The sequence below is a fragment of the Heloderma suspectum genome, chromosome 6 (genome assembly GCF_057233095.1).
Source record: "Heloderma suspectum isolate Gila_16-S chromosome 6, 16-S_ref, whole genome shotgun sequence".
Classification (NCBI taxonomy): domain Eukaryota; kingdom Metazoa; phylum Chordata; class Lepidosauria; order Squamata; family Helodermatidae; genus Heloderma; species Heloderma suspectum.
The window spans coordinates 90,804,492-90,816,865 of record NC_139463.1 but is presented as its reverse complement, the minus strand read 5'-3'; the positions used below and the strand labels follow the sequence as shown (position 1 = coordinate 90,816,865).

General features: G+C 44.9%; 1 protein-coding gene across 1 annotated transcript; it reads left to right on the top strand.

The window, feature by feature from the left end:
* The first annotated feature begins 541 nt into the window (after nucleotides 1–541).
* On the top strand, nucleotides 542–10,294 carry LOC146341798 (vomeronasal type-2 receptor 26-like). Its single transcript, XM_084807689.1, has 3 exons — nucleotides 542–619; nucleotides 4,801–4,927; nucleotides 9,393–10,294. Exons 1-3 carry the CDS (start codon nucleotides 542–544, stop codon nucleotides 10,292–10,294), a joined length of 1,107 nt encoding a protein of 368 aa, XP_084663815.1.
* The last annotated feature ends 2,080 nt before the right edge of the window (nucleotides 10,295–12,374 follow it).

Here is a 12,374-nt window from a genome sequence, read left to right as displayed (position 1 = left end):
GGAGTACAGAAAGAACCATCCTGGCCCTTCTACACCAAAGCCACTTTGTTAGACTCAGAGTTGGAAGATTTGATTCATTTATCTTGCACAATCAAGTGATAGCTATTGATCAATTATTGGGAAAAATATAGTTAAAGATCCTTTGCATAAATCATATTTTGAGATCTGTCCATTGTCTGACCGCTGGGGTAGCCATTTGCAATCTAAGACTTTAACTCAAGAAAGAAAACCAAACTCTTCAATGGAATGGAGCTCCTCAATATTAAAATGAAGGATGAACCCCACCCAACCCTTCTCCTTTTCTGTTCTTATTATAAAAATACATATGTACAAATTCACTTTTCATCGCTTAGTAAAACCTGGGTGGTGGTGGTGGTTGTTTCCAATCTAGCTTCACCCTTTCTTGAGGAGCATCTCATTTAACAATAGTGCTGGGGACTTGGTGTCTTTTGATGAGAATGGTGAATTAGCAGCTGGATTTGATATCATCAACTGGGTTACTTTCCCAAACAAATCCTTCCTAAGAGTGAATGTCGGAAGGATGGATTCACAGGCTTTGCTGGGCCAAAGGTTCACCATTAACGAGGAGGCTATCACATGGCACAGTTCATTTAATCAGGTGGGATACATATATACATTGAAGGTGCAAAGCTAAAAGGGAAAGTGTTCCAGTGCCTCTAATCCTGCTGAATGAATTCCATTCAATAGAACTCAGGTCTTTCCCTATCCCCAAAGAGGTAAATTTTGCCCACACCCTTCATTGTCTTATTATAGCTTGACACCATCCAATGTATACACAGAGTGGAAACTTTGATTTTGTGAGAACCTAACCATGCTCCATTATTTCCTTATTATGACCACATAATTTAGTGGTGTGTAAAATTAAATGTTTTAAGGCTCCAGGTGTATACACACTTTGGTGTAAGACACATTACACAATGGAATTGAATTATGAGTAAACATGATCAAGGTCAGGCTGCCAAAGCTATACATCTGACCCGTATGAAACTTCTTAAATACAATGCCTTTAAACACCATGTTATACATGATTAATCCAGAATAGCCTCTACATTCCTTACCTCAATTACAGATGATGACATCTATATAATAAGGATTAACTGCCATCTCTTGGTTCAGTACTGAGAATTATTAGTTTTTTAAATCCATGATTAGGACCTCCCCCTCACTAGAAATAACAACAAGCAGAACAACAACACTCAACTTAAAACAGCTGTTTGTGAACTGAATTGGGGTCATGGTGCAGGGAGACATGAAAGGGTTAACTCCTATTCAGTCCATGGACCTGATTCAATCAAAATTCCCCCCCCCCCCAGCAACTGTGTTTTGAACAACTTCAATACATCCTGATTATGGCACTTCTGCATCACATTTAGTTTGACTATTGGGAACGTACTCATCCTTGTAAACCATGACTATGCTTACCATATTACAAGGTTTCTTGAATATAGCAACATTCATATTCATAGTCACCAAGGATTAACATGTCAGTTTTATAGATAGGTGAGACAGTTTTTCATCGGAGGGTTCTTGTTTAAGTGTTTTTGGAGCGGGGTTGTATTTGCCCAATTTACACCTCCCAGAACTGAACACAGAACCAAATCCAATTTGCAGTCAGAAATCTGTACATTTCTATCCATGTCATGCATTCCACAAAACACACACAAAAAAAATGGGACATTTCTAAACTGTGTACAAACAGACTTTAGTCAATGCATACAAACACCCTTATTTTAAAAGATTTTTAAAAGGATTTCAGAATGAATTTCAGATCTAACTCATACTCCCATTACAGTCTCCATTTGTTTATTTATTTCTGGGAGGGAAGCATGTCCCCACATCTTAGACCTCAGATTGAATCCACCATTCTTCACTTCTCCATTTTTTTTTTCTTCCAGGAAGAGGCTTCCTGTCTGTCTGTCTGTCTGTCTGTCAAAAGCATGTATCTGTGTATCAAACCCATTTTGATAACACCATTTTAAAAGAAAATAATCAGGGTGCCTTTCAACAAACAAACAAAAATAAAATGATTAGCCTCCCTCTGTGAGAGGTTCCACAGCAGTATGTCCTGAATCTACTTCCAGTCAATTTCATTGGGTGATAGTGACTGGGTTCACACAATCAGAGGAGGAAAAGAAGCCATAGTGGCTTCTTTTCTCTGCCTTGCTCATGCTGGTCGCACACTACCTCATTTCCATAATTACCATCACTGGGTGCAGGTTGCAGTCTCATTTGAACCCAGTAAGGCTTTCAAACCACCCCACAACCCATGGCTTATTCTAGGGTTCCAGGGTGGTTTGGAAGCCACCCCCGGGGCCAACCCTCGCTAGGTTTGGACAACATGGAAACCTGTGTCCAGGGAGGGAAACTATGGAAATGAGACATGCGTGGGCAGGGGAAAGAAGCCACCACGGCTTCTTTTACTTCCCTGATCATGTAAAGCTGCCCTCTGAGTTCTAAAATTAATGGAGAGGGGAAAAACTTTGTCCAGTTTCTCCACACCATATCGCATTTGTTACACCTATATCATATATGCAAAATGGCAGCTCAGTGAGGGATCCACATGGACTGGAGGCTGGTGGGGCTCCAGCAAGCAGCGCATGACCTGGACAACAGTGAGTTCACCCACCCCTAATCCAGACTCGATGTAAAAAAAAAATGTGTCACCATGGACAGATTTCTGTCTATGTGCTCTTGGATGAGAACAATTATCTCAATCAATTGTAGTTGGGTTTCAGGCCATGTTTTGGCATGGAAAAAGCCTTGGTCACCTTTTATGATGACTATTTTAGGAGAAAGACGGGGGGAGTATGACCCTGCTGATTCTCCTTCATCTCTCCTTCAGTAGCTTTCAATACCATTGGCTGTGGTATCCTTCTGGAGCAGCTTTCTGAGTTAAGTGTGGGGGTACTGCATTGCAGTGGCTTCACTCCTATTTGGATGGCTAGCTCCAGAAGATGGGCTATTGCCTGGGCCTTGGGTTTTTCCAGTATGTGGTTCCAGTCAATGGTATTGTCCCCTATGATATTTAACATTTATTTAAAGTGGGCTAAGACAATCTTGGCAATGGCTGTCCCCAGATCCCTTAATCAGCAGTTCTTCTTAGCAGGACTCAATATTATCTGTATTAAACTTCAGGCTGTTCAACTTGATCCAATTCAGAATTGAAACAGAATGGAAAAAATATAGGCCCGGACCCATTGCAGCTTGTGTCTTCAAGAATTATGCACTACATATGGTGATACCTTTCATTTAAATCTTTGGATGTAGTTGCTTGGGCTCTTTGCATGAATGAACCACACCTAGAAATGCATTACAAATTTTCTCAGTCAATTTTGTTTCAGTCTGCAAACCACTAAAAATGTGCTCTTTGTAACCCTGAATGAGAACGAGAGTGCATGCTCTCCAAAAATGTCCGCAAATTCCCATATGTAAGTTTGCTTTCACAAAACGTGTACTTAACCCCCCCCCCCAGATCTTCATGCTTTAGTAAATGGAGGAAGAGTCCACTGGTTAAAAAAAAAATCCATTTTTTCCTGTTAGAGATGTGTACTTTCCCCATTTGAATGAACCCCCCAAAACCAGTTTGCAAAAAAGAACAGGAGCAAGCTGAATTACGCTGTGAAGTTCAGCTTTTTGTTGGCATGGTCGACCATTCTCTCATCCCTACAGCTAGGTTATCAATCAATGCTTCCAGTTAGAAAACTTATTTGCCTCATGAAAAGAATATTGTTGTTAGCTGCCTGGAATTGTCTCTTTACAAGGAACAAAAGCCTCAGAGGGAGCAATTCTATGGCCACTAGACACTGTCCAGAGGGCCATAGGATTTTTCGGTGTCTGGGAACCAAGGTCTGAGCTGGGGCTCCAAATGCAGCTTCCAGAAACCATGCTTCCATGCCCCCTCCCCTTCCGCTCCTAGCTGGTGCCGTTCTTCCCATACCGCCTACGTCTCCATGCTCAGAAATGGAGCATGGAAATCAGGGAAAAGGGGATTGTCCCAGGAGCAGGGAAAGGAGTAGACCACAGAAGCTGCATTACATGGCTTCCTATGCCCCATGCTGCCTCCTTCCCTCCCACTCCCCAAAGCTGTGGCTAGACAGCCAAAATCGGCTGTCAAGCTAATAATGCAGGGTGACTGGAGCACGGAGGCAAGGATTGCCTCTGTGCTATGTAGGGATGGTGGAGAAATCAGGCACGGATTCCCATGAGTCCGGATTCTTTAGAATCCAGCCCCCTGGAGTCCGTGGCAGAACAGACTACTCCCCCCCGCCACCCCACAAACTTTGGTCAGGACGGACCCTAGCTGTCGCCAGCCGGGTCTGGGTCCATCCTCTTCAGTCCGCAGCCCTCCGCTGCCGGGCTGCCGACGCAAATGCAAATTTGCACAAAAAGATGCAAATTTGTGTCCCTGCTCTGTTCATGATAGGCTACATAAATATTTATGTAGCCTATCAAGAACAGAGCAGGGACGCAAATAGTGTCTGCTACGCTGGACGCCATTTGCGTCTGTATCCCAGCAACAGATGGAAATCCGGCTGTGGACGGGCCTGGCCGGCGGCTCTGTGGACTTGCTGCAGAGTGGAGCTGGCCAGGGAGGATTCTGGAGGGAGGGACAGATCACCTTCCCCCCACTGCAGACACCCTGAACTGGAACGGTAAGTGGGGTTCGTACACCCCTACTGCTATGGCTGCCCTGCACTGGACCCTCGGCAGCCTCCACTTTGGAGGCTGCTGACTTTCTCAATAGGGTTTCTCTCTAATTTTCTCCTTGTTTATGGATAGGTGCTGCCCATTGCTCTGTGTAATGACAATTGTCATCCAGGTTACAGGAGAGAAAAGAAAGAAGGGGAGCCATTTTGTTGCTATGATTGTGTTCCATGTCCAGATGGGAAGTTTTCAGATCAGAAGGGTAGGTGGCATAATGTGCAGAGTTATGTATTATACATTCTGTAATAGGTCTGTGCATGGACCCACTGCTTTGCTTCAGTGCCACTTTGGACCTAATTCACTTCACCTCAGATTTGGATCTGAAGCAAGATTTGGATATCCGAATCATTTGGATGTGACATTTTCCCATTGACTTGCATTGGAAAACAGAAACGGACATAACTTTTTCAGTTTTTATTATAAATACATGACATTTGGGGACCTGTCAGCCCTCATGAAGGATAGAACAGAAGCTCAATGTCAGACAGTTTGGTCCAGTAGGTTTTGTGGTAGATGCAGGTAAAATTTGACTTCTTCAACAAAAACCCTCAAATCAAAGAGCTATAACTTTTCACTGAACAGAAGTGCATGACATTTGGAGTCTCTCAGCCCTCATGAAGGAGATGGCATATCCCAAATTTCAGACAGTTTGACCAGGTAGGTTTTGTGATAGGCACAGATAAATTGTGCTGTTCTCAGAAACTCAAACCAAAAGTCAGAAGGGATAATCAGAGAAGTTACGTGTTGATGTGGTGATTAGGAGATGGTCACTATCCCTAATCTCTGCTGTAGGTTTCTTTGAAATACAAATAATCCCTCTCCCCTTTCCTATTCAGCTTCACAGTGGATGACCTCAGGTTCTCTTTGGCTGAATGGAAATACAATTACCTGGGAAAACAGTCTGGCAGGCAGGCTGTGCTGTTTTCCATGCAAACTCTCAAAGAAAAGAGCTATAACTTTTCACTGATTGCCCAGAAGTTCATGAAATCTGGGCAACGAGCAGCCCCAATGCCAGGACCCTAAAGATGCCTCATATTGGGCTTGCTTTGCCACACAGTGTAGTATTATTCAAATAACAGATGTTATGTGTTTGTAGTGCTTTGCCCAATGCATTTGAAATGTGGACATGTGTAGTGCTTTGCTTGACCACAAAACAAGCGCATGTGCACAGACACAAGCAGAGACACACAAGAGCAAAAGTAAAGCAGATACAGAACTACGTACAACCCCCCCCCCCCACACACACACACACACACACCAGCCCTTTTGATTTTGATTTGGTTTTTGGTCTTTTTTAGGGAAAAGATATAGAGTTCAAAAATGGGAAGGGAAGGAATACAGGAATTGAGAAGGGGGGGTGAGAGCCAAGAACAAGGAAAAGAAAGTCGTGTGTGTGTGTGTGTGTGTTTATATGGATCTAGTGAGAAACCTACAAAGAAATAGTTGAACTGAGAATGGCAGGGGGAGGGGAGGAGCCAAGGAATCTAGAAAAGAAAGACAGGGAATAGTTGACGTGAAAAAGGCTGGGTGGGAAAGAATAAGAACAAAGCTGCAGTAGAACACACAAACACACACACACACCACAGATCTAGCCAACTAACCAACCAGTTCTTTCTAACAGCTCTCTCCAATAACCACCGTCTAACAGTTCTGTCTCTTACAATGAAACGAACACAGGCTTTCTCCAATATATACAGTATCCCCCCTCCCCCTCCTCCAATACTCTTACTGATTGGAGCCCGCTGGGTTAAGTTCAGACACCATTTGACAACTAGAGTTGCCATTCGGCAAAGCTCACTCCCTCATCTTCATCCCCTCCCCCTCCCCTCCCTGATCTTTCACAAGTTGATACAGTTTAGAGACAGGCTGTCTAGGTTTCAGAAGGGATCAGAATAGCTCCCAATCTCTGAGGTGGACCAAGGTCCTTTGGCAATGACCCGCCTTCCTTTTGAGCACCTTGGTACTGTTCTGATCCACTTCGGATTTCACTGAAGCACCCGTGAAACACTCTGATTCGCTTTGGTATTTGGATTCAGCATCAAAGCAATACAGAGACCTTTTTTTTATTTTTGGTTTACTATATCACCAGGCAGTTCACCTCTCCAAAACACACCAGGGATGATGATAACAATCGAATTATCACACATATTCATACAATGTTACACTTATTTGCCATTTGCCAAAGCTTACTCCCTCCTCCTCTTCCAATTCCCCTCCCTGATCTTTCACAAATTGATACATTTTAGAGACAGGTGCTCTGGGCTTCAGAAGGCATCAGAATAGCTCCGAATCCCTGAGGCAGACTGAGCCGCTTCAGTGGTGACCCGCCTCACTTCGGAGTGTTTTGGTGCTGTTCTGATCTGCTTCGGATCTCACCAAAGCACCCACAAAACACCCTGATTCGCTTTGTTATTTGGAATCGGCACCGAAGCAATGCACAGCCCTATTCTATAATTCATTTTTCTTTTGTTTTGCTGTATCACCTGTTCACATTTCCAGAACACACTAGGGAAGATACCAATGCAGTTATCATCCTTATTAATACAATGTTACACTTATACAGTAGATAAATATCCTTTATACAAAAATTTAATATTGTTTTTCTTCCCAGAGAAGAGAGAACATGTATCGAGTTATAGTGGTAAATGGCCAAAACAAGACTTATGACACAATCATTCCCAACACTTACTGGTGCTGTAAATCTCAAGGTCAAAGAAGTGCTTGTCTTCACTATGTCCATTACAGGGAAGGACAATTTTTTTTAGGCATGTTGGTAGATGTGCAAGGAAAGCCCTCTGACTCAAATTGTCCTATATTATCCTCATAAATCTCAGGAAACACTATGTGTCATCAAGAAACGACCCAGTTTCTAGGGATGTTGAAGAATTCTGCCATGGACTTCAGTGAGGCCGGATTCTAAAGAATCTGGGCCCCCGGAATCCGTGGTGGAACGGCCTCGCCCCCCCACCATTCCCCCCTGGAATGGACCTACCTGACGGCAGCACCAGCAGCGGCTCCAGGTCATCATCTGGGCTGCTGTGGCCGCAAATGGCAGCCGTTGTGGCAGCTGCCATCTGTGTCCCTGTCTTTTGCCGTGTTAGGGTACGTAAATATTTACATAGCCTATCACGGCTAAAGCAGGGACACAAATGGCGGCCACTACACAGGGTACCATTTGCATCCGCAACAGCACGGCCGCAGATGGGGGCCCTGCTGCGGATCAGCTCAGCTGGCGGCTCCTGCTGCGGATCGGCCCAGCTGGCGGCTCCATGGACTGGCCGCGGAGCTGAGCCAGCTAGGCAGGATTCCAGGGAGGAGGACCGGATCCCCCCCCCACAGAACCCAGTGAAGCCAGGTGAGGTAAGTGGGGTTTCGTACACCCCTACTAGTTTCAAATGTAAGCATAGGGCCCTAGGTGTGGAGCACATGCTTTGCATGCCAAAGGTCCCAGCTTCAGTCCTTAACTGAAGCCAGTTATTTGTCAGGTATGATGGGATTTCTTCAACCAGGGAGGAGGGCTGAGAAGGTAATCCAGCTGCCAAGCTTTGCATGAAAAAGGTCTGAGCTTCTCTCCCTGACTCCACGTGGCCAGTATACTGGGCTCTCTTCATCCTAGGAGGAGGGCTGAGAAGTGAAGGGAGCTGTCAAGCACCACAGGGTCAGTCCTGCAGATCAGGCTCCCATGTTCCCTGCACCACTCAGTCTTGTGCAGACAAAGCAAAGGCAGCTCTCACTTGGGCAGCAGCACAGAAGCGCAGGGTGATGCCCAAGGGCAGCTCCTGTGCCACTGGCATTATAACAGCCCATGTTCTGCTGCCTTCTGTCGGTTTGGGATATATTGAAGCCAGAAGGGCTCATTACCACCTTAGTTACTGTCTTCAGCTTTCCTGCTTCCTGAAACACCACTGCCTCTCCCCTGCTTGTCCACAACCTTCCATATCTGAGCCAGGTGCATGCCCACCCTTGGGTCTCAGTGCCTGACAAAGGCACATGATAAGACCAAGAGGGTGGCTCCTATCGAAAAGATACTGGAGCTTTTGACCCTGGGATCAAAAGGGAGGGTGAACCCTGGTTTTAAGCCTATGCATGTTCCTCTGATTGGGACTTGGCCAGGGGATGGGGAAATGGTTCCATCAGAAATCAATGATACCACGAAGAAAAGTCAGGCTACATAACATTTAGAAGGAGAGTTACTGATTGGCTGATTGATGCCTTCCCCAGTGTACTCGTATCTGGAAAACTATCTGTCCTGTTTCTGTTTATTTCACTTCTCTGAGATAATTGTCTTCCCACTAGGCAGTGGCTCAGTTTTATACAGCAGCATTTCTTAGACATTTATTTACTTGCACAAGAGCAGACCGTACATATGGATCCTCTCACATCCTTGATTACAGAATGCTGTGTGTAAGAAACAAAATGATTGTGTGGATGATAAAATAGCAGGGAGGGATACACACTATCCTCAGTAATCCATTACTTTTCACTAACTTATGTGTATTTTTCCTCCTTTCTCTGGTCCAGTGGCCCCAGTATGTGTGTTTGAAGTAGAGACACAGATCAAAGGCATTGTAGTTTCTAAGCAGACTTTGGAAATGGCTCAATTCACTCAATTGAATTATATAAAAGAAAGATGATTATACTGTATTGAAATCTGTTTGATTTTTCAGACATGAATGACTGTTTCCAGTGCCCAGAAGATCAATTTCCAAGCAAGAGCAGAGATCAATGTCTTGCCAAGGTCATAATTTTTCTCTCCTTCATAGAGCCTTTGGGGATTACTTTAGTTTTTGCAACTCTATCTTTTGCAGTAGTCACGCTTTTGGTGCTAGGGATTTTCATCAAGAACCTCAACACTCCCATCGTCAGAGCCAATAATCGAGACCTCACCTACTGTCTGCTCATTTCCTTATTGCTCTGCTTCCTCTGCTCCTTCTTATTCATTGGCCGACCTCACAGAGTAACCTGCTGTTTACGACAAATTGCTTTTGGCATCGTGTTCTCAGTGGCTGTATCTTGCATATTGGCAAAAACCATCACAGTGGTTCTGGCTTTCATGGCTACCAAGCCAGGATCCAGGATGAGGAAATGGGTGGGTAAAAGACTAGCAAACTCTGTTCTTCTTAGTTGCTCCTTTATTCAAGCTATTATTTGTGCTATTTGCCTATGTGTTACTCCTCCATTCCCACATTTTGATCTGCATTCTCTGCCTGAAGAAATCATTCTGGAATGCAAGGAAGGGTCAGACACGATGTTTTATTGTGTTTTGGGCTACCTGGGATTTCTGGCCATTGTCAGCTTCACGGTGGCTTTCCTAGGCAGGAAATTGCCAGATAGTTTCAATGAAGCCAAGTTTATCACGTTCAGCATGTTGGTGTTTTGCAGTGTTTGGTTGTCCTTCATTCCATCTTACTTGAGCACCACAGGAAAATATATGGTTGCTGTTGAGATCTTCTCCATTTTGGCCTCTGGTGCTGGCTTATTAGGTTGTATCTTTTTTCCTAAATGCTACATAATTATCCTGAGGCCTGGATTGAACAGCAAGGACCAACTCATAAGAAAAATTATTTAAGTGGTTGTTTACTTTTATATTATTGAAGTGGTGGTTTTGTTTTTAAATTATTCTTCAGTTGTTGTCTTCATCTGGAAAGAATCCCAAGGAACATATTTACAGAACCTTCCATCTTTCCCAGTCTGTTCTTTCAGTACAGTCAATGATATCATTGCCCTTGTCTTTATTGAGCCTGACAATAGTTAACTTTATTCTTCTGTTCTCTTATGGATGGCAGGGTGGGAAAGTGGCCCTGGAAGTAGGGATGTACGAAATGTACTTACCTTTCCGCAGATTATGTTTATGGTGGGGGGGGGGAGTTCCGTCCCTCCCCCCGGAATCCTCGATGGCTGGCTGTGCTCCGCAGCGGCTCTGCAGAGCAGCCGGCCAGGCCCAGGCCAGAGCTGTCCTCAGCCAGATTTCTGGCTGTGGAGGGTTCTGCGTAAAAAAACAAACAAACCCGTGTATGCAAATGGCGGCAGCTATGGCCGCCGCCATTTGCGTTCCTTATTTTTGGCCATCTTAGTCTATGTAAATATTTACATAGACTATAATGGTGAAAATAAAGGGGAATGCAAATAGCGTAGCGGGCGCTATTTGAGTCCCTTTTTGATTCGCCGTTTTAGCCTACATAAATCTTTATGTAGGCTAAAACAGCGAATCAAAAAGGACGCAAATAGCGCCCGCTACGCTATTTGCATTCCCCTTATTTTCGGTGTCTTAGTCTATGTAAATATTTACGTAGACTAAGACAACAAAAATAAAGAACACAAATGGTGGCGGCCATAGCCGCCGCCATTTGCGTACGCGGTTGTTGTTGTTTTTCCCAGCCATGATAGGCTACATAAATCTTTACATAGTCTATCACATCTTGGAAAAAAAAAAAAAAAGTCTGCAAATGGCGGCGGCGGCAGCCAGTCGGAAGAACAGCCGCCTCCGCCGGAGCTGCCGCTGGAGCCACCGCTGCCTGGAAGATCCGTCCCAGGTAAGTCTCGTCCCAGGAGGGATCCGCTGGGGGGGTGGGGGGTAGGCCATTCCACCACAGATTTCGGGGGGCCGAATGCACTGGCATTCGGCCTCACCGAGATCCATGGAGGAATTCTCTGCCATCCCTACCTGGAAGTAACTTTCTCTGTAATGTTGTGGTGATGGCTGAGTCTTTTAGGTTCTTTGAATGTGCTAATAAGGCCATAATGGTTTAGTGTAAAATGTTGCTGAGCCAATTCTCCAATTTCTGAGCCAATTGTGGTGTGGGGGCAAAACAAAAACTCTAGTGAGTCTGGGAGAGTTGAGCATTTCAGATAATTTCTTCTTGAGTAGCAGGATAGGGTATCCTCATACCTTTTTTAAAATGTATGCAATCCTGGGGGGTGTTTTCTGTCTATTTGTTTTTGTTTTTTAAAAAAACATCCCTGCATTTGCAGGAGCCCAGGACTCTTCTCCAGCTGGGACCGCTTCCTGAATGCCTATTGGAGAGGGCAAGGCCACAGGGTCTCCTGGGAGTTCAGAGAGAACTTCCCAGCTGGCAGCACTTATGCCTTTAAAAAAGCATATGTGGATATCCTGTCCCCTTCTCCAAGGAGAAAATCCTCTGAAATTCTCCCCCTCCCTGTGAAAGAGGCAGAACAAAACAATCCCTCTTTTGCTGGGAGAGAAAAAAGTTCCACAAAAATATGGGTCAGGACTCATCACAGCACTGATGTTAACAGAATGGTTTATTTTTTCAGCAAAGGATGTCTGTTGGATTCGATTGGCCCCATATGTTTGTGTCAGCAGTCTTGGGAAAGAGACACCTGTTTTATGATTTCAATATCCGATAGGGTTGGCGGAGAATTTCTCCACGAATCTTCGAGAGCCCGAATGCCGATGCATTTGGCCCCCCGAAAGTGTTGGGGAAATTCTCCGCCAGCCCCCCGCCCCCCCCGGGATGGGACTTACCTTCGGCGAATGTCCCTCTCGGCGGCGGGTCCCGGTGGCGTTTCGACGGCGTTTTGGTATGGGGGGCGGCCGGTCTCCCGACCGGCTGCCGCCGCCGCCATTGCAAAAAAAAAAAAAGTAAAAAAACAACAACACACACCCGTGATAGGCTACGTAACGATTT

Bases quoted from the DNA above. Each gene is read 5' to 3' on its own strand.
- LOC146341798 (XM_084807689.1), top strand. From the start codon at position 542: ATGGATTCACAGGCTTTGCTGGGCCAAAGGTTCACCATTAACGAGGAG. The intron at 620-4,800 runs GTGGGATACATA...GTTTATGGATAG, and splicing joins GGCACAGTTCATTTAATCAG to GTGCTGCCCATTGCTCTGTG. The intron at 4,928-9,392 runs GTAGGTGGCATA...TTGATTTTTCAG, and splicing joins GAAGTTTTCAGATCAGAAGG to ACATGAATGACTGTTTCCAG.